At 31.0% G+C, this 26,322-nt stretch overlaps 1 protein-coding gene and 1 long non-coding RNA gene across 2 annotated transcripts in view; one reads left to right on the plus strand and one right to left on the minus strand.

The window, feature by feature from the left end:
- The window catches only part of LOC107999315 (circadian locomoter output cycles protein kaput), a 50,742-nt gene extending 25,306 nt beyond the window's left edge, over positions 1–25,436 (minus strand). The window contains exon 1 of the mRNA XM_062077242.1: positions 23,643–25,436. Coding sequence (XP_061933226.1) covers positions 23,643–23,785 — 143 coding nt within the window. The 5' untranslated portion in view covers positions 23,786–25,436. The remainder of the gene's footprint in view (positions 1–23,642) is intronic.
- On the plus strand, positions 15,130–16,772 carry LOC133666428 (uncharacterized). Its single transcript, XR_009830579.1, has 2 exons — positions 15,130–16,487; positions 16,581–16,772. It is a non-coding gene; the product is annotated as an uncharacterized LOC133666428 (long non-coding RNA).
- Positions 25,437–26,322: the final 886 nt, after the last annotated feature.

The raw sequence follows: 26,322 nt of genomic DNA on the forward strand, positions 1-26,322 counted from the left end.
ATTTGCATACGCAAACATCTACAAGAAGATTATATTAACGACAGTGTAAACTTTTTTTTTCCACTTATTCTAATCGGAGAATATTTAATACAAGAAACTCGTTCGAAATAAATGAGATTAAGTAAAGTATACGTGAACCTCGATGTGATAGGATAATAAAATGACGCGATTTAAAAAATTTGTGTATTTTCATCGTGTAAATTATTCCTGTCTAGCGATAATCCATTTAGAATTATTTATTTTTTAATTTTTTCCTTTTTATTTAAATCGATCTAAAAAATTAATTGTATGTATTTCGATACTAATTTAATTCAAGATTAATATAATTTAATTATTTATTGAATAATTAATCGATAGATTTTAGCGTGTATATTGCAGAAGTATCATCAATACCCGGCAGAAAAAGAATTTATTTTTTCTTGCCAAACAATTTTCTAAAAAATATGAATTAATTTTAATTAATTATTGTATCCACGTGTACATATTTATGTAGAGAATAATTTTCTGTTATAAGATAGCCGGGATCAGTTTTCTGATAAACGAGTCATTGCAATAGAATTGATATATCGTAGAAGTTTATGGTACAATATGTTAACATACAATGTGAAAAGATAATATAAAATGTAAATATAAATGTTTAAATTAAACCTGATACATATATTTGATTTGCCAATGTAAATAGATTTGCTTAATCCACTATGGTTTGCATCGGATACATTTTTCCACGTAAAGAGTTAACACAATAATAAATAAACAACAATCAAACCGCGATAAAAATCACTCCCCGATCCGAGACGATTTTTAATGATCAAAGAATGATTAAACGTTTTACAATTATTTTGTCACTATTATATAATTGTTATATTAATGACAAAAGTGAGTATCTCATCGAGATAATGAATTTTGGGAACAGAATGTTTCTCGATCGATTTTTTGATTTAAAATCTAATCTTCCAAACGTTTCTACAATTTTTTTATCATCTTTTGCAAAACAAAATTGAATATAATACAGCTGCGAGAGAGTAAAGAAATCGGAAGAAAAAATAAATAACAATTTTTATTTACCGATGAACTCGATTGAATCGGGAAGATCGCGTTAATAAATTAAAATTTTACATTGCCAATATGAAATCCACACGTACACGCTCCTCGTCACAAGGACACAACTGGTGCAAAGTGTGGACAGCTGTCAATGGGGGCCAAGAAACTATTAACGATGTCTTCGTTTAGAATTATTGTTTAGTCAGTTGCATGCATACGTGTATATATAAAGCGGATTAACTGTCGATACGAGCGAGCATCGATATTAATCGAGGAGGAGAAGAAGAGATGGTGCGATAAAAATTTTTTATATCAGGCAAAACGCTAGTCAAAACGTTAAGGAACTGGACAAAATCTACTTTAGGCGTGTCTAAAAAAAGATTCGACGCATGATTCTGGAGCAAACTACGAATACATTCAAGGATCTTCTTTTCCATTCGAGCCGACCTTGCACACGAAATAACAACTGATCGTTTATGTAACCAAGAAATTTTATATACTCGCTTTGTTGTCTTACTCGCTTATTTACATGTATAGGGTGTAAAACACGGGAAAACGCGACAACCGTGTATTTCTCGTTTACATTTACGCCTGTGAACGAGATAAATAAAAATTTAATAGGCGAGGTCGAAGTGAGTCTCGAAGAGAGATCCATCCGGCTTGGTTTGTTTTCTTTTGCGATATAACGAATGTTTCAAGGTTATCGTTGTTTCTCTTCCGAATTGTGTACAGCTGTAGCGGTAGTAATCGCGTTTTCACGATTATTTGCATTCGTATCCAAATGGTAAGATACTTATTCTTGTGCACGCGTCGAAATTTCGAATGTCTCTAATTTTCCTTCTCCTCATTTTCAAGATTTCATTGGTTCTGCGAGCAGGGAAAGAAGAGAAGATGTCGATAGAGAAACAAAATTATACTACTGTTTTCACACTTCTACTCCTTGCAAACAAACCATAAGTTCCGAAAGAATCACCGAAATACGAATGAACGAAATTTCTTTTTCTTGTCTAGATCTCAGGATAGTATATACGGGATAAATATTTTGAATTTCTTTATGACTCGTTAAGAAAAATAACCCCTAGAGAATTTTTTCTAAGAATTCCCTAGAAAATATAGGGTTTTTTAATTTCAATATCGCGAAACACATATTGCGAAAACCTTAAGAAGTTGGAACCGAGGAATAAACCGACGGATAACAAATATCCGTCCATTAATTAAGATACTTGAAGTTGAACCGTACACCATCATCGGTCGTTGGATATAAAATACGCAAACATCGCGAACGTTACCATGACTCATTCCTTCTATCTGTACAAATAAATCAGAGCACCAGTCCCGGGATTTAACGCATCCGACCTACTAATGGCAATTTCAACGCTAAACGATTATCTCTCTTTCCGTTTCACGTATATAATTACGCTCATCATCATTGCACACGATTAATAATACGATCCCCCGTTCGAGACGCGATATCGACGAAGACTCGTGCTGGATTCGTGCTGCTCGGCGAGCGAGCCACGATTCGTCTATCGCTTATCGCTCTGCCTAATTAATTTCCCATTGCCTCCATAGGAATCCTATTAACGTGGACGAAGGCACGAAAACCTATTATTTAACGTGAATATCTATCCACGTTCGACGTTGATATTGGAAAAATGTCAACTTTCTTCGCATTTAAACCGCATGTACACATACGATAAATAACACGTACGAAAAACGAATTAAATTATAGATTCTCGATCCGATGATTAGGAGATTCCAGTTGTTATTTTCTAAGTCTTTTCTTTGAGTTTCTAATGAAGTTTCTTTATATCTGGGTGAAGAAGAAAAGAAGAATTGAAGAAATTTTATCGAGCACGTTATTGAATATGGGAAAAAAATTTGAAAATGTTAGTTTTTAAATATTACAGAGAGAAGATGATAGATTTGCAAATTCGTACAAGGTTAAAACTGTGGAAAATTATTCTATTGCTATCCGTTTTTTGCAATTTGCTTTCTTTGGCAAAAGAAAGCAACCGATACCCTACGTATCGAAACTAGAAGACATTTTATGCCAAGCAAAATAATAGATCGGCTTCTCGAACTGTCTTTGTATATTTAATCAACTTGTATACATATTTAATCAATAAATAATGATAATCTTCACAAGTCTACATACGATACCACTTCTATATTAATCTTTAATTGAACAGCTGAAACGCGCCTCCTATTGAAGATTCCTATCTTCCTTCATGTATACCTTTCTAAGAAAACGTTACTTCTCTTTACTTACATTTAAAATTCTCATCTTCTTCTTCTTCTTCTTCTTTTTCATTATATTTATCGATATAATGGCAAACATTTCCATGATATTTCTCCTTAATCTTCTTTTGCACGTGCAAATTTGATTTCTAACAATAATTTCTCTTTATATTTCATTTTCACCTATTTCAACAAAATTATAAATAGACTATAACAGACACTCGAACGTGCTTAACCTTCGACCCATTAATGATCCAACATCGATCGATCCAATATCGGCCTTAAAATATTATTAATTGCAATATTATTAATTCTCGACTCGCATTATTAACAATCAAATCAAAAATATTATATCTACGCATAGCGAACGAATATGAAAATAGACCGTTAGTTACTTTTATCCAAGCAAAATTGCGAAGGTAGCAACTTTTACCTTGACCAATATAGATAACGATCCACTGTTTTGTATCGAAGGCCCTTCTATCCGTGGAAGATAGGTAAAGTAGGTAAAGAGTAATTTGCTAATGGATGCAATTTCCTAGCTTCAAGGAACACAAGGCGCACGATTCTCTTTTGCTTCGTTTCGATGCAATTTCGCGAAATTGTGCTCGATTTTTATCACAGAATGCTCCAATGCTCGTCCAATTTAATATCGATGCTATCTCTCTCCCTCTCTGCGCAACGGCCTGGACCGCGCAAATGGGACCGGATATCCCAGGATATTTCTACGTCACGTGTAATTTCTTTTTCGTTATTCGCCCCTTTATCTATTCCGTATCCTCCTCTTTCAACTGCAATCAAGGACAGAGGTGATTTCTTTCTCGAAGGAAACGTGAATTTTCCTACGTTTGGTGAATGCGATCGAAATTTGGCACGAGATAAATATTGAAACGATCGGAAAAAATTGTAAAAAATATGCGAAATTAAATTTAATTAACAAAAAGTAAAATTTATATATCGTTAATGTTTTCATGCGAATTCAGCGAAATAGTAATCGATGAATAATAAAATGTTATTTTTGTTGTGATAGAAACGATATTTTTAACAATATAAAAAAATCTGAAAATTTTCACAGATCTGCATATTCAAATCCATTTGTTTAGGAACATACTGTTCAAGAAATGTATAAATTGCAACGAAATAACAGAAATCATCAAAAATGATTTTGCATACAATGCGAAAGTTTTAATTAATAAAAATCATGTTATAAACGGAAGATAAACATATCAATAAGAAATATCAGTAAGCAACACATAATTGCAAAATGTTTCATTTCTAACCTTGAAGATCATGATTATACACATAAATGAATTAATCTTGATATACGATTTCACATGATATGATAAAACATATGAAATATTGCATTAAATTTAAATGAATAAAAAAACTGAAAATCATCTTCGTTCCTCTCTAAAATACTAGATATAAAATTTGTATTTATTCATATTATTGCGTAGCTTTTTTTTCCCCCGCTTTTTCAACATTTCCTTCTGGCACTGGTCTTCTGGTTTAAAAAAACGTTGGCTTAGCCGCTAACTTGAAAAATTTTTAACTAAAAGTTAAAAACTTCGCTTTAAATATATAAATTATTCATTAAAATGCTTGAATAACAATTACTCGTTATAGCTTATATAATTATAATTGATCCGTTCCTCGCATAACCTCGGCCACCATAGTTCATTATTTCGAATAATGAAGTTATTCGAATAATGCTTTCGAATAATAATCACAGAATGGGTACAAACTATTACGAAGATAAAAGAAAGAGCGTTAAAAAGTTTCGACGATATAAATAGAGTCGACGTGGAAAATTATTGAAGCAACTTTACTCTCAATTTCAACTATTTAAATTTTCGACCATCTCTGTTTTGTGTATATATATATATCACGGTAGAAGGATTTGCGCTACACAAGTTGTCACGGGTGAGCCAAATAATTGAGTTAGCGTTCGATTATAATTATTGGCAAACGTACAATTCGATAAATCGTGTCCCTTGATATTGGGAAATACATTGTGTCTGTGATGGTTTGCGGTCCGCATAGTCGACAAGGTGCCGCGAATCAGGCTGATCAATTAAGGTCGATGAGACGATAGGTACAATTTAACGCCAATTACGATACGCAATTTTGCGTATATATTTTTGTTGAACTCTAACCTATCGAGAACGTTGTATAATTACATATATAATTATATGCAAATGTTATATATACTGTATAATTTATATTATTAATTTTTTAATGGCGTAAGAAGTTTACAAATATAGGGAAGGTATAAATAATTACTTTTTAGAAAATTCTTAACTATATGATAAATTACGTTCACCAGTTTTTACGTATTTTTATATATAAAATAATAAAATGTAAAATCACGAATTATGCGGAAAAATTTAAGTTTATATTATATAATAGGTTTAATAGATTCGAATCTTTAAATCGAGAATATATCGGTACAAATTATAGCATTTTGAATTCGATGTTACAGATTACAATGGCTTAAGCGCTATTCAATAAAATGAGCGATTAAATGGAACGTGAATTGCTGATTATTCCAATTACGACTCCTCTTAGATCGTATCTACGTTTAACAACTTATTTTAAGAATTTCTGTTTCGTTCGTTTCGATTAAAAATCTTTTATCTCGAAGAGTTTAAACTTCGGTATTTAAATTTTTTTTTTAAATATAATAATAATTTATTTTTAAAAAAAGAAAAGACTGCAAAAAATATTTAGAAATGTCAAAAACTGAAGAAATTTTTAATTGAAATTTTGTTTGAATTAATAACACATCGATTTAATTTCCTTTTTAAATTCTCTAAATTTAAAAATAGAAAAAAAATCTCTTGAAAAAACTTTTTTAAATTTTGTTATCTTTCACTTCATAATCGCGAATAAAAAGTCGATTCTATTCAAAATTGTCTAGAAATAAAATTCCCTAAAAATCAAAAATCCCATACACGTCATCCAATTTCGTTATCCACAGCCGATAACCATTTTAAAAATCTTTAATAAAGCGAATATTATATCATAATGTAAAAATGCGTCGTGATTTCACAAAACATAAATATTACCACCAGCAAAGTTCTTTATTATTCATCGATAAAACGACTTTACACGAAGCTAGTGGCCTTTCCTTCCACGACGTCGATTCTCGCGTGTTTACTTTCACGGACATTTCATCGCGTTTCCAATCGCTCGATGAAATTTATTCGGTGAAATTTATCGCAAATGAAAGGATCGAGGATCGAATCGACCGATCGTCCGATGCATTTCGAAAAGATTTTCCTGCACGTTAATTCCCGATTAATTCGTGTCGAAGTTGATTGAACCACCGAAACGAGCGTTACCATGCGACACAGAGAAACCAGGTTTTACGTAACTCTTCATGTATACACTGTTATCGATATTCCTTTTACGTATTTCGCCGCTAAATGCACCGTTTTAACAATGACTTTTCCTCTATAATTGGAAAATAACGCAATTTGACATCATAAAATAATTATTAGGTAAAAAATAGACTCGTTGATTATCTTATATACGATTTATTTAAAATTTTTAAGTGTTTTCAACGAACGAAATATTTTTCTTTCACATCGTATTTAATTTCTCGTATTTCCAATATTTTTACGATATACGTTGAAATAGAAAGAAATCGAGAAAAATGATGAAAAGAATTATAGAAATCCATTAATTAACCCACTCTATTACGCTTGAATCATTTGATTTAAATTTTTTTGTAAAAAAAAATTCTCCGATTTATTTTAAAACGTGTCTTAAAAATTATCCTATCCGCTCGTGGAGAATTATAATTATCACGGAATAGGCACAAACTATTACGAGGATAAAAGTAAAAGTGTTAAAAAGAAAAATCAATCTTTTGTGACATTTGGCATCACTCGCTCGAAACATTCTCGATTGCATTTCCTCGAAATTATGCAAGAGGAAGAAGCTGATGAGCATTTGACGAGAATTCCATCAAAATGTCACGTCTAAGATCACGCGGAAACAGACGAGATGCAAACAAAATACAGACGTTATTGCGCTTCTGACATCCGCAATTCACAAATCGGATTTTGTCGACGAGACGGCAAACGATTCGGTCAAACGTATCTATTCCTTCGAGATCACTCTCTACGAGAATTTCATGATCGACGTCGGGACATGGAGGTCTCATCTTCCGAACACGACAGCATTTCGAATAGCCATTTTTAGATTCTTTTGTGAAACGTGTGCACCGAAGAGAGTTGAGCATTAGCTCGTTGAAAAAGTAACTAGATAAAAATTTCGAATAAAATTACTTTAAATAATGCTTGAATGATATTTATTTCTGGCTATTATAATTGAACGTATCTTTTTTTCAAATTAAACATAAGTTATTTCATCGAGCGTATTATTTTTCCTCGAATTAAAATCAAATACTGCAAACTTAACCTAATCTAACCTAACCTAACCTAACGTAAACTACTTCACACGAACCAGGAACTACTTAACCACGATGTGAGTTGAGCATTAATCCGTTGGAAAAGTAAGTAGTTAAAAATTTTGAATAAAATTATTTTAAATAACGCTTGAATAATTTATTCAAATAGATATTATAATTAATTCGCTCTTCGTATAATCTCGACCGTTTGCCATTACAGTTATTTGCGATTATTATTACATTTTGAACGATAAATTATCGAAATAACTTCAACTATTAAATTTTATCCATCACTGGTGGGTATCACTGGTGTATGGAACACAAAGGTCTCACTGTTCTTCGGATCTGTAGATACTACGGAATTTGAGTATAGATTATGAAATTAGTCAAATGTAGAGTAACGATATATCGATTCGATATCAATGTTTCGATAGATGTATGATTGAAGGAGAATCACGATAAAATTAGTCAAAAGGTACGATATATCGATTGGATGTATCGATAGATCTATGTTTAGAGAAGAGTCACGATAAAATTAATCAAATATAAAGTAACGATATATCGATTGTATTTCAATGTTTCGATAGATCTGTAGATTGGATAAGAATCACGATAAAGTTAGTGAAAAGATAACGATATATCGATTGGATGTCAATGTTTCGATAGAACTGTGATTGGATAAAGGCCACGATGAAGTTAACCAAATGTAAAGTAACGATACATCGATTGGATGTCAATGTTTTGATAGAATGTTGTGATTGGATAAGGGCCACGATGAAGTTAGCCAAATGTAAAGTAACGATTGGTTGTCAATATTTCGATAGATCTGTGATTGGATAAGGACCACGATGAAGTTAGCCAAATAGTAAGGTAACGATATATCGATTGGTTGTCGACGTTTCGATAAATTTGTGATTGGATATCGATCCGACTGTTTCGACGGATCTACGTATAATCGAATAAAGTAAAATTTTGGAAAAAAAAGAGCATAACAAGAATGCACAGTTATGAAATCAGTCGATGCTATTTTTTAAAATGAATAAATGCATATGAATGAATAAATATATTAAACGATAAAAATAACCAGTTAAAAAAAGAAAAATAGTGACTTGTAAATCTATGAAATACCTTCCATTCTTGATTACATACCGCATCATGCATTATTCAAAAAAATTTTCCATTTTGATTCAAGTAAATTTATAAATAGATGTATAAACCGCTATTTATACTTTGCAAATCGATAGTTGAATAAAAATGAATTTCCACATCACGGAAATACGTTTATCTTTCCTGTCGCGTTCTATTTCTTTACACAAGATTCGAAGGGACGAACTTTACTCAGATGACTCGATGGTAAAACGGTTAACCGATGATAACGATTTATCTACCGTTTACGGCATCTTTTTATAGACGCTTTTATAACGTTCCTAAGTATTTTCTTTTTATATTTCGAGATTAAAGTTCATAGACCTGATGACAACCGGCCAAAGAATTTTTAGCCCTTCCTTCTTTCGAACACCAGATATAGGTAAGCTTCTGGATAGGTACGATACATAATGTCTCTAACTGGAATTTTTAACTTGCCTTGCCTATCGTTATCCCTTCCACTTCGCCAAACTTTCAATGTTCATAATTTCTGAACCAATGAATTCCAAATTTAGAACCATTATATTCCTATATTCCTATATGTTTAGAACTATTCATCGAATATTATTAGAAAATATATAAAAAAAATTTAGGAAAAAATGAAATGAAAAAAATGAAAAAAAATGGAAAGTTATCGAATGGAATTAAAAAATAGTACAAAAAAATGCCGAAAAAGAATTATCTTTTTCATAAAAAAAAAATTATATCAACTCGTGGTTTTCAAACAATATTAAATTCTGTTTGAAATATTTTTTATAATAATAAATAATTCGAGTGGGTATGTTAAAATTTCAAATAGCACATATTCAAGCGTAACGTTTTATCGACGAGCCTTTTTTTTTTTCCCCCAAAACAAATCAAGTTTACGATATCAATACGTAAATAAGTACGTAACAAATCGCACATTTTACGACAAAAAAAAAAGAAAAACGGAAAATTTATAAAATACAATGAATCGTAATCAGTTTACAAGAATTTCATTCCGTTTGCGTATACAAAAAATCGTAAACAAAGTGCAAGTTATCACGCCATCGATCAAGATTATATTCCTATTCCTTGAAAAACAAATCAAAAATCTTGTAGCGAAACGTGTTATTCTTGCATGAACAAAGGTGCATATCTATACTTCGTATATATCGAGTACCACCTTCGATTTATCAAAGTCGAGTTGTGCCTTGCCAATAATACTTCTTCAAATTTTCTTATCGCATCTATCAATATTCATTAACCGGAGATAACGGGCCGTTAACGATAAAAATCGAAATATTATTCAAGAAACTCAGGGAACGAATAAGCTGATGTTAAATGAAAAATTAACGCTTTATGTTCAATATGAACAAAGTTGCGAATAAAATAAATTGATCTCTTTTTAAATTTTTAAAAAAATCTCTTTTTTGAAATTGAATTTTGAATTGTTCATCGCTTGATGTTACAAACTGTTTTCAACTTCGAAATTTTCTTCTCAAATTAAACGCTATACAAAAACCAATTAAGATTTAAAATATAAAATTTTTGGAATAAGTCTCGAAAGAGTGGAAGAGTGTTGTTTTAATTTTTTAAAAAATAAAAATAAAATTAAAAATTAAAAATTGTTTTCGGCTTCTCGATATGTACATATATCGTTTAATTAAAAAAAAAAATTATTTAGTTTCGAAAAGGTTTTTAACATTTTATACGGATCACTGTATACTTAATTTCATTATTTTTTTTCTTCAATAGCTATTCAATCTACCGCGAAACTTAGCCATACGTGCATTCATTTTTAAGGGTTGTTACCCTCTACTAAAAAAAAAATAGTAGGGTGGATGTAATGAACATAGTCCTTTCCTTTTCGATGCATCTATGTCTATCTATGTCCTCATCGCTTTAATATGTATTTATTTTGAAAAATTTAAAGTTGATTTCATTCAACAAAATTTGATTTGATAACTTCACTTTTTTTTAATATTTTTGTTATTTCATCTTTTTCCACAATATTATATGTAATTATTATTATGTATAATTATTATTGTAGTTTTTCCGATATATTTATATTGATATCTTTTCTGATTCTTGTACTGTTTTTTTTCTATCATTTTAACTTTCATTTTAGTATCTTTGCTACATTCGTTTTATTTTTGGAATTCTTTGTTTGTTATATTTTACTAATTTTTTTTTTTTTTTTTTTTTTAATTCGAAAAGTTGAACCGTATCTTGTTTCTAGAATATCTCGTTTCCTATTATAACAAAATTGCTTTTCAAATGTGAAAATTTTTCATCACGATAGGATGTATTTCAAAGATATTATGACAGGAAAACTTATGGAATAATAGATTAGCTCACTACTAACACACAATAGGTACTGTCTACGGAAATGGTCGAAATATACAGACATCAGAGACATCTACATTAGTCACCGAATGGATCCTGTTCATGGTAGATAATAGTCGTCGAAATTTTACTTCACAATACAGAGCAGATATTAAAGCCTTGTCATTCAAAGGAATTGAATACATAGAGATTAATAAAAAATTTATGTGAAAAATTCTATGAATCATCACGAGATCGATATTTTTTTATTTCGATTGTTGATTTCGTTTCGCGATACTTTCAATCCCTCTTTTAAAGCATTATTATCCATAGCATTTCCTACTCTTTTTGTCCTTCTCTGTTTGTCGAGAAATCGATCAGAGTTGCAAAGAACATTTAATGTTATAACTTAATATAGGTAATACTCACGAAAAACGTCAGAGCCTTTATCCGTCTTATATCCATTTCCACCTTAGGCTTCCAAGGCGGTGAAGCGAGAGAAAACATGGAAAAATCTCACGGACGCGAGCGAGCAATCGATCATACGACACTCGACACGTTTGTTTTCGCTTACAATGAACGTTCCCGTAACGATTGCACGTCTCGAGCAAAATTTCTTGCGCGGCACGAGAGAAATAAGTCAAGGCCTCTCGAGTCTTATCTACCGATGCACGAAACCGAGAAACTTTCCGCGGCCATGTTTCAACTATACCACATCGCGTCACCACGAAGCGCGTCTATTTTGCAACTTTCTAGACGATGCAATCGCGCCTTCGCGCGAAAATAATTGGAAAAATTTACATTAGTAAACTGTTAAACTTTTTTTATATCATTTTATACTTCACAATTTCTTACTTTGAAGAAAAATCACTAATTTATAATGGCTTTCCATCTATTTGATCATGTGACTCATGATCACGTGACTATTATGGTGCTCATCGATAATTATCAGTAGTGACGCCTAGTGGACATTGGTGATAAACGGATATATAGCAATAATCGATCCGAAAGGTATATTTTCACGAATAGATCCATGTTATTTGATTCGCTCTAACATGTTACGATTCAAACATAGTAATATTTAATATTATTTTTATCAGAAGAGTCTTAATCTGTTTTAAACAATTTCGTAATAAAAAAAAACTAGATAGAAAGAAAAATTATTTTCCAATTCCATTATATGTATCAATATTGCTCAAAAAAATTTAATAATCAAAAGAATATATTATAATTATAATTATATGCTAGATATTCATATTTCTTTTGCACTTTTTTTTTGAGTTTTATAATTTTTTCTAAAAAAAAAATATTTTAGCGCTATAAATTGTTAATGTCGGAAATATTTCATACCAACACCTAATAATTTAGATAATTAGTACGATTCACGATAATGTTTAAAAATTATTTCCAAAGAATAATTAAATTCAGTTCATTTTTGAAATAAAAAAAATTTGAAAAAAAATAAAAAATAAAAAAAAAGTTTAAAAATTTTTTAAAATTAATTTGCTTTGAGTTTTTAAATTCAAATACGTAGATTACATCAAAACGTAAAATTAGTTAATTCCGTAAGCACATGCAATGGCATATGCAACTATACAAATACAAAACGATCTTAATTAGAATAACAATCAGAAAACTTTGACCGAAACACATGAACCATAAATATACACGATTATCGTTGAATTTGTGCGTTTCATTAACAGAATCAAAGTAATTTTATATTGTATCAGATCGTTGTTAAATCGGCTTTAAAAATGTCGAAAAGTAAAGAGGTGAATCGGAAACAACAAAGTGAGCGAGAATCTATGTCAGGTGTTTCGAACAAATACAGAATGAGATTTAGAAAGAGAGGGACCTTCGAATACGGAAACATTGGCGCGAATAAACGTTGTGGTAGGATGAGAGAGGTTGCGGTAGGACCTTGAACCTGTTGCGCAAGAAACGGACTCAGGTTCGTTCAGAAAAGTTTCGTTTTCGCGGAAAGCTGAGCAGCTTTAACCAATGAAGTATGGCGCAATCATAAAATCGATCATTGTCGTATTATAATTATCCTATCTATTTTTACCATATATAATTGTATATATATTTAAAACAATTATATTTTTTATGTTAGAAATTAAAATTTTACTTCATTTATAATTTTTACGAGTAAACATGTTTGCGATCGATAATAATATGATTTTGCAAATGGTAAAAATAGTAGGATTGATCATATGAAAAAATAAAAAAGTGAAATAAAGAAATCTGATCTGGCCAAAACCAGTTATTATGTTAATTTTTTTCCACTTTTTTTTTTTTTTTTAATTTCACGATAATTTTTCAGAGAATGATGTCGGATGATGTAATATAAATTTGTGGTGACCATAGTATAAAAATATTATATGTATTTATTATATTTATTATTTAATCGTCGAAGCATGGAGATTTAAAATTGGGAACGAAAAGTTTTAATTAAAACAGAAGAGGAACATATTTTTTCACACTATTGCCCTGAGAGAAAATGGACTACAGGACGCATATGCAAGACGTATTAAACAAAGCGATCGCTTGTATTATAGATATACCATATAGCATAGGAACGAGTTTCTAGAATAAACTTAATTAAAAAGTGCAACGAAAAGGAAAAAAAATAGATTGTTATAAAAAGTTTTACATTCACCTGTTCGAAAAAGAAGAAAAAATACATGTATATATATCCAACTTCAAATGAAATCATCATTCACACGTGTTTAATCTAAATAAAAAGAAAATACATCGATCAATTCGTCATGATAAAATTTAAAATGGAAATAAAAAATTATTGAACGAAAATTTTTATTCCATGTTACGTTTTTCAGGGATGCGAGTCAAAAGTGACGTAATATATTAACCGTTTATCATTGATGTCCACTAGACGTTATTTTTCATCTTTTTTGACGATATTGTAAAATAAGAATCTTTTACGCAAAAACACAAATAGAGTATCGATAGAAAAAAAAGAAAAACGGCAAAAAGAAAAACGAAATCTCGCAAAAAATTGAAATTCGCAAAGAATTTCGAACATGAACAACATGCGTTCAAAAGAAATCGGAGGATATAAAATAAAAAAAAAAAACCATATAGCAATCAATATATTATTTTTGTATATTGATATGAAATAAAATATATATAACTATTTTTTCTAGATCTATTTACAAAGTTTTTAAGCCGCGAGAATGACGCAATTGAAATCGAACAAGATTGCCACGTTCTAGAAAACTAACACAACTAAGAAAATCATCGGTATTTCTTCGAAAGAAAGGTGCGCAATTCTCTTTTCTATCAAAAAGTTCTTTTTCGCTCACTTTTCGAAACGTGAGATTAAATGTAACGAGTTGGAATTCTTGCAGATGTTCACACGTTTCGCATCGCGTGATGGTAGATGACTTAGCCATTAAATAGCAAGTACAAGATAATTCTCGTATAACAGAGAGGTTAGGTTCCAAAAAAATGTCGCGTTGCACGATGTTCGGATTATATAAAACAAAAATTTGTTTGTTTCTTATTGAACTTAGAAAAAGATCTAAAATTAAAAAACCTACAAAAAGGAAAAGAAAAAAGGAATACAATATTTTAATTAAATTATTTTAAACATTTATTATTTTTAAACTTATTTTTCTTAAAATTCCACGAAACCTCATCTCACGTATATATATATAAGAATCATATCAAAATACGATAATTTACTCATTACCTGTGAACAATGAAAAATCTTTATCGATTGAAAAAAAATATATTAATTTTCTAGATTAAAAAAATATTCATCGATAAGATATATAACGAACGTTAGCAGTGAACTGCTTACGCGATTATTGCAACTGTGTACACTACCATAATCTTTTAAAATGGCGCAAACAATTAATAATATCGAGATTGATATATGATCGATAAAAATCCTTCTCAATTATGCGTTAAATAGAGGATAAGTTTATATGGGATCACTTTTCACTGTAAATATATCATTCTTATTATTAATCCAGATTTTTTATTGAAAACGATACTTCGTGTTTACGAAGAACATTGTAAAACAATGCTCTGTTTGTTCGATTGAGCATAATTAACTTTGGTTATAAAGTTGAAATGTTTTATCGATAACCATTATGAATTATAGCAGTACATATAAAAACTTCTTCGATAATCTTTTGAAGAATTTTATAATGATTTTACAATAATTTTCGTTAATACGTTCTTAAATCGGTGAATCTATTATATATCAAACTTTTCCGTTAAGATATCCTAATATTATATAATTTTTCCATTAGAGATATTTATAATTTTTTCAATCATCCGAAGAAACTGATATTTTCTTTTCTAATTCTCTTTAATTTTTTCGAAAACTTTTACGAAGAAACGTAGTCTTATACGAAAAAAAAGTTAGGTTAGATCAGCTTAAATTTTACATAATTAATTTTAATTATACAAATTTAATGATTTTTATTTTTATATAAGTTGTAGAAATGATTTTCCTTTTGATTCTATCACATATTTTAAAAACATTCGTACGATATAAAGATAGATTAATTACAGGTTCGAAGCCAAATTGCATAACGGAAAGAACGAAAGCAGAAGAGAGACGAGAGATGAAGAAACAAAAACAGAGGTTGCAATTTTCATCGCCAACGTGATCGTGACGCGGTTCAAGTTCACGGGTAAATTCGGTTATTCCCGAGCCAGTTACAAACGAAACGTGTTTTCGATGCATCGCGAATCATCGTGCATCGTGACGTAGCTAACCTCCAAATATCTCGAATCTGCTTTAAGAATAACCATTTCCATTCTGCTCGCGCTATTCTCCTTTCGACCTCGGATCGAATCGACGTGAAATTCGATTCTACCATCGATCACTAACTTTTCTCGTTTCATTCCTTCCTGATTCTTTATAGACTTCCGATCATCTCGATCCTTCCTTCTTTCCTTCTTATTCTTCTCTCTCTCTCTCTCTCTCTCTCTCTCTCTCTCTCTCTCTCTCTCTCTCTCTCTCTCTCTCTCTCTCTCTCTCTCTCTCTCTCTCTCGTTTTTTCCTCGATATCTGTCTGTCCTCGACCGTGTAGGAATGCACACTAGCGATTCGCTTCGACTAAAATAGTGCGTGATGGCATTCGTTTAAAGAAGTTTCGAGAAATATTTATGGAAAAATCGAAATTCCTGTAAACAAAAAGATAATGAAATAAAACATTAAGTTCGGAGATGTGAATATTAAAAGAAAATTGGAAAGAAAAATGTCAGTGAACTGATCTAACTTTGTTATCCATTTCTAACCTCTTTCTATACTGATATAACGATACAGTTTATAATGCATATAGTCTATAGTGCATATTTCTGCTATGTTTCATTAGTATGTTGACTTTTTCTATACTGATATCCAGTGATATAGCGTATAATGTATAATTTTTATTATGTTTCGAATATACATACGTATGTTTTTCAGGCATTCGACTTTCGATCCTATTTTTCTTTCGATTGCTGTCCTTTTTTGACGAAAAATATACTTTGTGCCATGTAAAAACATAATATATCTATGTTACATAATTGTAAATAATTTTCAATCTTATTGAAAATTAATATTGCTATCAATATTTATTGTAATTATCAAATATTATATAATTATCAAATATTGTAACGATTAGTAATTTTTAACACCAATCTATCCAAATAACGTTAAGTAGAAAAATGCTTCTTCTCAGTATACAATGGAAAATATAGTACTTCCTTTTTTATCTTTTATTTTGCAACTATCAGTGAATTTTTTCTTCAAAACAATTCATTGACGCAATAATATTGTGTACAATTGCGCTAATTGTCTCGTTAGTGGAACATCTTCGTTTCATTAAATAATTCCCGCAACGAGAGAAATTACGATCGACTATCTCGATGAATATTATCCAGAACGAAACGTGTATTCATTAATTCGTATTTACGTTTCGATGAAACGAGATGCACAATTGTATCTTAATTAAGCTAGATATTCAAAATATTTGCACACTATTGTATTTATTATTGAATTTACATATTAATTAATTAGATCTAAATATAATATATTTCATAATTAGCTACAAATTTTCATATAACTGTATATTAATTTTATAATTTTATCAATCAGTTATATTGCGAAAAATGATATATTAAGAATATACATAAAAATTTGTATATTCTTTATCTTCATTTTTCGAAAGTTTTATCATTTTTTCATTTCGACTAAAATGGTATAAAACACGATAACAAAATGTTTCGTTCAAAAATAAGAGCATATATGCAAATATTTTATTATGCATTGTAATATCGAGCAATACGCACAAAATTGCTTTTTTATTCTTATTTGTTTTTACAGAGACAATATTCATCAACAAACAAATCGAGAAATCACAATTCATCATTGATCCATCTCTATCGCGCGCATAATATTTATCAATTCTTCTTTACCGATGTATTTTCAATAATAATTTATTATGCGAAGATATTTTCGCGAAGTATGCATGGAATGAACTCTGCACGTGTATCATATTACACGTGGCAAAAATGAACTAAATCATAACCAAGTTAAAAACGCACTTTTTCTTTCCAACTGTTTCAATTATATTTTTATCCTTCCGATATAATAATATTATCAAACAAAAAACAGTTTCAACGATTGTCTGATGACATAAAATATCTTAACTTTATTTCAAAAATTATACATAGAAATTTCATGTTGTCGCTTTTGTTGTCGTTAAATGACGTAATTGAGAATCTTGTAGCAGAAGGAAAATCATTTTTTAACAATTTTAACAATTATCGTATAAAAAAGAATTTTACGTCATGTGGTGTAAGCTAGGTATAGATATCGAGGATCTGATTTTTCTACTTTTGTGTGTAATAATAAATGACATTTTGGTGTTTCAATATGAAAATATTTATTCAAATTATTTCATACATTTTTTTTAAATTGACGGAAAAGATAGCATTTACAACACTTTCAAAATAACAGTATCATAACCTCAAAATCGATATGAACTTATCAAACGACAAATATGCAATCAACGTATTTTAGAATCTAATTATATAGTTATGAGAAACGAATAACGCAAAATAGCACGAGTGAAAGTAATTATACTCGAGCTTCATAGTAGAAACATTCAAAGGGAAATTTTTCCCCTTAGGGGAATTCTTGCATTTCTAGGTTAACTCTGATCAGTGCAACGGTACTTTTACGATCCGACAATGAGATCAGAAAAAAAAAGGGAGGATATGCAAAATCGAAAAATGATAAAAAAAATTTCATCCAAATTTTCATTTTATTCTCAATTTTTTTATTTCTCATTTTTTATGAGACATAAATCTTTCATTCGCGATGTGTAAAATGAAATCTTCCGTTTAAAGTTCATTCACGTATGTTTTTTCCATTTCGGTAACAGACACGAAACATCATACAATGGAACTCGTTGAAAACGACATTGATCCACCCACGATTCAAGCGTTTCGTGGCTGTCGTCTATCCGCACGAGCAAGTGTTGCATTGATTCGTGTTCACAAATCAATGTTTCCCAACCTTTCCCGTATAATAATCAAATAACTTTTCTCTCTCTATCTCTCTCTCTACGATCATTCAACTATCATTCGAGATACAATTTTTCAACTATTCTATCCCGATCTATATGCGATTTGAAACAATGAAGAAATACATGGTTCGATTTCCACTGGAAAATTTGTTATATATGGATTCGCGATTCAAGTTTTAACTTCTTCCTGCTAAATATTTATACAAACGAATCAATGTGACGTCCAGTTGCGCGAACATGAATGAATTATCAATAAATAATTACGTGATTATCATGAATTTTAAACATACTGTGACGTATTTTGATATAGATAGCGTTTGGAAGATTTTTAATAATATTTATTCTTCAAATTCTTGTAATATATTTTTATAAACCAGAAGGTCAATAGAATGGAAAATAACGTAAGGAGGCGAATCATAATTTTTCCTACACAAATTTCTAAAATAAATAAATAATTATTCCCGGGTTAAATATTTTTCGATGCATTCGAACAATATTGCGATAAATTTGAAAAATAATGGAGGCAAAAATCGACGATCGATTCGATCCCCCCGGAACAAACCGATCCAGGGATCTAACCTGATCTAAAATTTATATATAAGAGACATGAATTTCCGAGACGATCGTGGATGAAGAATGTCGGATAACAAATATTATTTCCATTATCGATGGAAAACTAATTTTCAAGCGCAAACGTTCGACGTTACGTAAAGGGAAAAAGGGGATCGTGTTACCAATCTGTGTCAAAGCGACAAGAGAAAAGCAGCAAGTCGGCAGACGGTTGAAGGAGCATAGGTCAAACAAAACTACTTTATAAAATCGGTGAAACACGGATCGAACGCGAGTCTGCGGGGAAAAAAATGAGCAAGGCCGACGAGTCAATCAAATCGTGCGCTTCGATTCGAAGAAGGAAGAGATGTTTCGATCCGTGACAAATGGAAAAAAAAAAAAAAAATAATAAAGAAAAGAAAAAAAAAATATCGGAAGGACCATATTGATGATAATATATTGCTTTTGCTCGTCTTCGCACATATATGTATATATATATATATAAAAAAGAAGAAGAATAAATAAAAAGAAAATGAAAGAATTCTTGAAAAAGAATTGTGGTTAACGCGTCGTGAATACGACGTTTAAATATTGCATAAGAAAATGAGCGATTACTAGACACTGTTCGCGGCACTAATGCAGCCTTCGAAATTTCCATATTTATGGAACAAGTTTTTTTTTTTCTTTTCGGTAATAGAAGTTTTGAAAACAACAGTTTCTTGTTGTATTTGACGATCGTGAAATAATTTGTGGATTATTTTTACGATTACAATTCGAACGTTACTACTTTTTTTTTTTTTTTAATCAATCTCGGATAATTTATATTAAATGCGAAATGATTCAAGTGTAGGGATAGACTCATCCGTTGGAATTTTATTATAAGAATTATAGAGATTTCTCTGAAAGATAAATAGTTTCGCATAAAGTCTATCTAATCAAGGATACATCTATTAAATTGTATTTTTCATTTTCGCATTTCATTATTTTCTTACTACCTTTGGATTATTTTTAGTAGCGTATCAAATAATTTATTCACTTCGTCTTTTAATAGAATTTTACCTCTGCGAGATTTTCCATAAAGAAGAAAATTTTTTGAAGCATATTAAGAAGGGTTAATTTTAAAAATCTGTTCATAAGTCAAAAAAAATCTCTGAATTATTTCCCTTTTTCGTAAAAAAAAAAAATATTCACGGAATTATTTATCCTCGTGTATATGTATTCATTTTCGATTCGATATTCAGAGATTTCAAAGGCAATCGTTATAATTATTTCTATCGTTAATAGAATTGCGTAATTGTGAATTTTGTTATAATTGTTGTAATTTTGTCGATTAATGTTTATTTATCTTAGTAATATTTTTGCGATATTTTTCAAAAAAAAAAAAAATTAACGGAGACGTTGCACGATTGAAACGAAAATAAAAATTCTAATTCGACATATATGATACAACACTATCTTCTGAACTTTTGTTAATGAAATCCATCATTGAACTTGAACTCGTATTATTCAAACAGATAGTGGGGAGATTCAGAAATTCTAATTACATAAACTATTCGCATATAAAAAAGATATAAATATATTCTATGCAATTAATTATTTTATATTGCTCTCCTTCATTTGAATGGTTTCGTTTTCTAAATACGTCATCACATGCATTTATTCGAAAATAACAATGATGCGTTATACTGCATCGGACGAATTGCACGTATTCCAACAATAATTTCATATATTATTCTCATCGATATCATAATTTTTTTTCTCACCGCGCGAAAAATTCTGCCATGACTAACCGAAAAATTGCAAAATTGAATCCTTCGATCAATATCGAAGAGAAGGTAAATCGTGTGATTTTTACAAGTTGCGATAATTGGATACGATTTTATATTAATCGATTCATTTTTATTTTCGTTTCAGCCATTGTAGCAGGCTCCATTTCCTTCTCCAAGTTGTACACTTGATCCTCCTTGTTCGACTCGTTGGACTGGTTCGTGAAAAAAAACGACTCTACCCTTTGCTCTTTCCATTCAACTTATCGAAAACCACTTAAGAAATCTTCGTTGCACGAATACGGAAACAACGTCGTTAACACCGCGGGTGGATATATTTGTAAAAGCGATCGTGGTTAATTAACTTATTATGCAAACTGCGCATCACTCGCCGAAAACGAGATTTCGCACGATAAAAGAGAAAAAAAAATTGCACGTGCGTAATTAACTCGTAGGATACGTGGTACGTTATCGATAAATGTAAACTTATCTAATTTTCATTGCCTAATCAGCTTGATCGCGCTTCGTAGCGCGCACAATATTAATACAAAGTATTAATAGCTCCGGCAATCTGAGAAAAAAAACATTCCGTTTTCTACTTCTCGTTGCATACAATTTAACCAATATGTACAAAATAAATTTCCATCGGCTAACGATTTATAATTGAACATTAATATTCAATGCTCGAATCGTATATGGTTAAGATTCTTTACAATTTGCAAGGAAAAAAAAAGAAGAAGAAGAAGAAGAGGAAGAAGAAAAATAACGATAATGTTGTTATACGACATATTTTAAAACGTTCCATGCAATTCTTCTAAAGTACACCTATACCTACGAACATATGGAAGCAAATGTTTTTTCTATAATTGACGTCGTCGTTCTCCAACATATAATTTCACGTAACACTCGTATAAACATATTCGTACATTGTGTATCGTTTGTTGTAGATTTCGATTTTTGTCACGTGTAATGAAATGTATATTTCATATAATCTGTAATTACAATAATTGTAAATACAATTTGTAAAAAAAAAAATTTTATTATATATCGATATACGATATCGAACAAGGATTACGAGATTTTATATCATGGTTTTTTTTCATTAAAATTTAAAAAAAAATTCAACGGATTTTAATTTAATGATCGAAAAAAAAAATGATTAGAAAATAAAGTTGATTTACTTTTGCGTTCTAATTTTAGAACATAACAACATACATCTATGGTGGATGATGATATACTTGTATTAATATTTTATTTTTAAAAAATACGTATCGAAAGTTCTTTGATAATATTTGAACTACTTTAAAATTAAAACTTTGCATCGTAAATAAAAGCGCGCGACCGACACACAAGGAAGGTCATCATATGAAACTAATCTGCGTCTAATGTAAAGTAGAAAAAGAGATAGGAAAACGTTAACGCAATTATTGATCTAAGATTTTAAAATATTAAAGTTGTGGAGAATTTTTGGATCTTCGGAAATTTAAAACATTAAAAAACATGAATATTAAAAAATTTTAAATTCTCTACAAATTTGAAATTAAAATTTCGAATTTCGAAAATTTGAAAATTAAAATCTTGAAAGTTTCTAAAATAAAATATATATAAATATATATATAAACCTAAATTTAATTTATGTGATATCCTAATAACGAAAAAAAAAAAAAAAAAAGAAAGAAAGAAAACCAAAAGTCTTTTTAATATATTCAAGAATAATCTTAACGTAGAAAATCTTCTAAACATTTTTAATATTTCGAGGCTAATTTTTAATGGATCAATCCGTACAGTGTTAATCCATTACAGTAAAACTCTCCGAGGACCGTTAATACACGTTGATAATAAACATAATGTCAACTGCTATCTATGCTCGACTTGTCGGTAGAATATAGATTGCAAGGTTGAAGCAATATCGTGACCTTTGCAATCTCGGTATGCCCCAAGCTACTACGTGTTCGTAACTTGCACCGATCTCTCTTGCATTAATTTTGAAACTGAGCATGTTGGCCTAAATACGATTACAAAAAAAAAAAAAAAAAAATAGGAAAGCGAATGTCGATTTTTTTTCATAAAAGAAATAAGATAAACGAGCAATTGAAATCAACGAGTCGAGTTTCTAATTAACGCGTTTTTAAAACGAATATGCACGAATGAATCGCGTGTAAAAGTTGCTGATCGCGCAGCAAAACAATTTGACTTTCAATTACATATTAGATAAGTCGATATGAAAATCACAAACAAATCGATATTTTTTCATAACAGCCAATCGATTCGAAACCTTGAACTTCGATTTCGTTTATTCTAGAACTTTATGCAATTTCGAAAAGATCGAATTTTCTATTTGATAAAAAATGTTTCTTTATTTACTTTGTTATTTGAATATTCAATAAGCAAGCAATATGTATTCATATGCATCTTACAATTGCGTAGTAAATGTAAATTCCGTCTTGTTTTTTTCTATCACGATTAAATAAAACTACACTAGATCAATTACGTAACGAAAATATTTCACCCTAGCTGATGCGAGGGTTAACCTCAAAACGATTAATATTGAACCTTAACATTACACGGATTACACGCATATCCGTTCACCTTGGCGCATCCATTCCGACCTTATATGATTAACAGAACAACGAATCTGACCTTGGAATCGACAAATCCATGGTGGCGGATGAATGATGATGTTGCATCATATCGGTCGTGCCGATGATCCCCGGGTGAAGCGTTTGTTGTTGTTGTTGTTGTTGAGAATGCAAGTATACTTGCTCCTGTGATTTGCTCCACATAGTTAACACTTTTCGAACGATACCGCGTACCAATCAATTTTGTCGAACGATGCGCGAATCGATTCAAGTACACGAATCTCTAAATTTTTTGTATATATGATCAAAGTGCAAACTGTAATTCGGTAGATTATCCTTGCGTATCATTGTACAAGAAACGAGTATCGATTGTTTAATTTGAAAATTATCTTTTGACACTTTGGTTTTTTCACTCCATAGACTCTGTACACTTCTATATTAATCGCACACCTGTTAACGAAAAAATTGTTGATACTTCAAACGAACGTGTTATTCAAGAAGAAACTTTTAAAACACTAAACTCTTCTTCAGCGTCGTTCGCCATATTGGAGAACGCGCAAACAGCGACGTTCAACGTTACAACTGTGATGTACCACTGTTATCGCGCGACAACTTCGCGGCTTGTTTGTTGCGCGAATTAAAATTAGCCAGGTCGCCGGTTAATCTTACTCGCACGATCGCTCGTGCTTGTTTCTTCGCGTACAGATAAAAACCTCTCTATCTGTGTTGGACGACGAACAAACATTCGACAATATATCGAAATTTCGATGAAACGATGAAGAGGCACTTACACAGAAAAAAATACGAAAAAAAAAAAAAAAGAGAAACTGTTTTATCGATGGTTACGCTTTTTTCTGTTGAACCTACGATTAGTTTGTTATCCCGCCAAATCTCTGTTATTCTTTCTTTCGTGTATGAACGTGTATACACTCAACGTAATGGCGATGCAATGTCAAAACTTGCATTGACGAAAAAAAAATTGCAAAAACACACTGTTTTTTCAAGATAAGTCACGGGAAAATCACATTTTTTCGTCTGGAACGCACTAGCTTCAAACTGTCGTGACGTAACGACCGTGGTAATGATTTTTCCCGCTTGATTTAACACGCTTACGCGTTTGACAATTCCACGATACACTGATCTTCGTGAACCGAGATGTCACGTATCGGAACGATTGCCTCTCGGTTTCTGCTTACGAATATTTGACATGCACGCGAATTCTTCGTCGGATTCGCTTGACCTTGACACCGTGTTCTAGATCGCGGCACAGCAGGAAATCCGTACACGAAGACATACGGATCACAAGAGAGCATCGATCGACGAGCAGACTAGTTACCATCAGATCAAAACGCGTTTCAGATGCATACGCTGATCTTTCTCCCCGCTCCGACGTTTCATTACATCGTGTGAAACGTAATAAAACGAGACCCAAGGCACTATGTTACTTCGTGGAATCTCTAGCCTTGACACACTGTCCCAAATGTCTCTTAGAACGGAAAAAATATACGTAAACTATGCATTCCATGGATATAAGCCACAAATTTTATGCCATATTTCGAGTAATGACAATATGGATAGTGCACACACGAACTTTCACGATTGAACGTCGATTTCGAACAGTTACGATATATCGCTTATCGATACAACAAACAGCGCGATTCGATTTTACAGTTTACTCTACGATAATACAGCGAATATTTATTAAAAGCATGTCGAAGCGTCAACACTTGTGTATATACGTCTCGTATATTTTCAAGAATACATATATTCATCGAAATGAATATTTGCCAAAATCAGCTTAAAGAGCGTCAAGACGCAACACGTACGATAGTCAGATACGAACTGCCGGTGGAGCGTTACCCCCACTCTGCGTAACAATCAACGTTACCCCCCTCCACGCAGACGACCAATCGTCGTTCCCCTCGTCTTCTTCCAATGCTATCCGCGCTCAGAACGCGCAGCATGATAACAACACATTTTTAGGCGGATCCCTTGTGTAAGGCTGCTTCCACTCGCGCGATAAGAAACAAATTTTCGTTCGTGTGTCTTGCTGAATTTAAGCGCGAGAATTCGAGTATTACGTACGCTCTCGCGCTAACAGAATATCCTACTAACAGTATCTTCGTTCTTCCTAATATCTTAATTTAAATATATAATTCGTTCCATTAAAGTAAATTAAACTTTCACGAATAATAATAATAAAATATTATTATTCTATTTATAATTATCCTGTGGTATTTATGGAATGTTTTAATTTACAATACATCGTTTATACCGAGCATCGAACAAATTCGCACCAATCGGAATACATTTCTTTGCACGAAATAAATATACGATGGACTTGACGTGTTTATTAGTTCGAGCCTCCACCTTGAGCGTGATTTAGAATAGAAAACTGGACTCTTACCCGTACGAGATTGTTGTTTCCGGCACAGAAGTGGAAGACAACGCGCCAGCATCATCCTCGTCCACGTCATCCTTCATTTTTTTTATTTTTTTCCTGAAAGTAAACAAAACAGGATAACGTTATTAGTTTTGTATTATTGAAATTTATCTTTCCAGGAAATCGTTCAACATTAATGCTCGTTAATTAAAAACATGGATTATAAGAAAACTTTTGGATGAATGAGAAAGGAAAATTGCGCACGATGCGGAAAATTGTAAACGTTTAATTGAAACGTAAATAAATGACATCAACATCTATACGATACTAATATACGATGAAAAATAAGACACGTCGA

Source organism: Apis cerana, linkage group LG7 (genome assembly GCF_029169275.1).
Source record: "Apis cerana isolate GH-2021 linkage group LG7, AcerK_1.0, whole genome shotgun sequence".
Lineage (NCBI taxonomy): Eukaryota > Metazoa > Arthropoda > Insecta > Hymenoptera > Apidae > Apis > Apis cerana.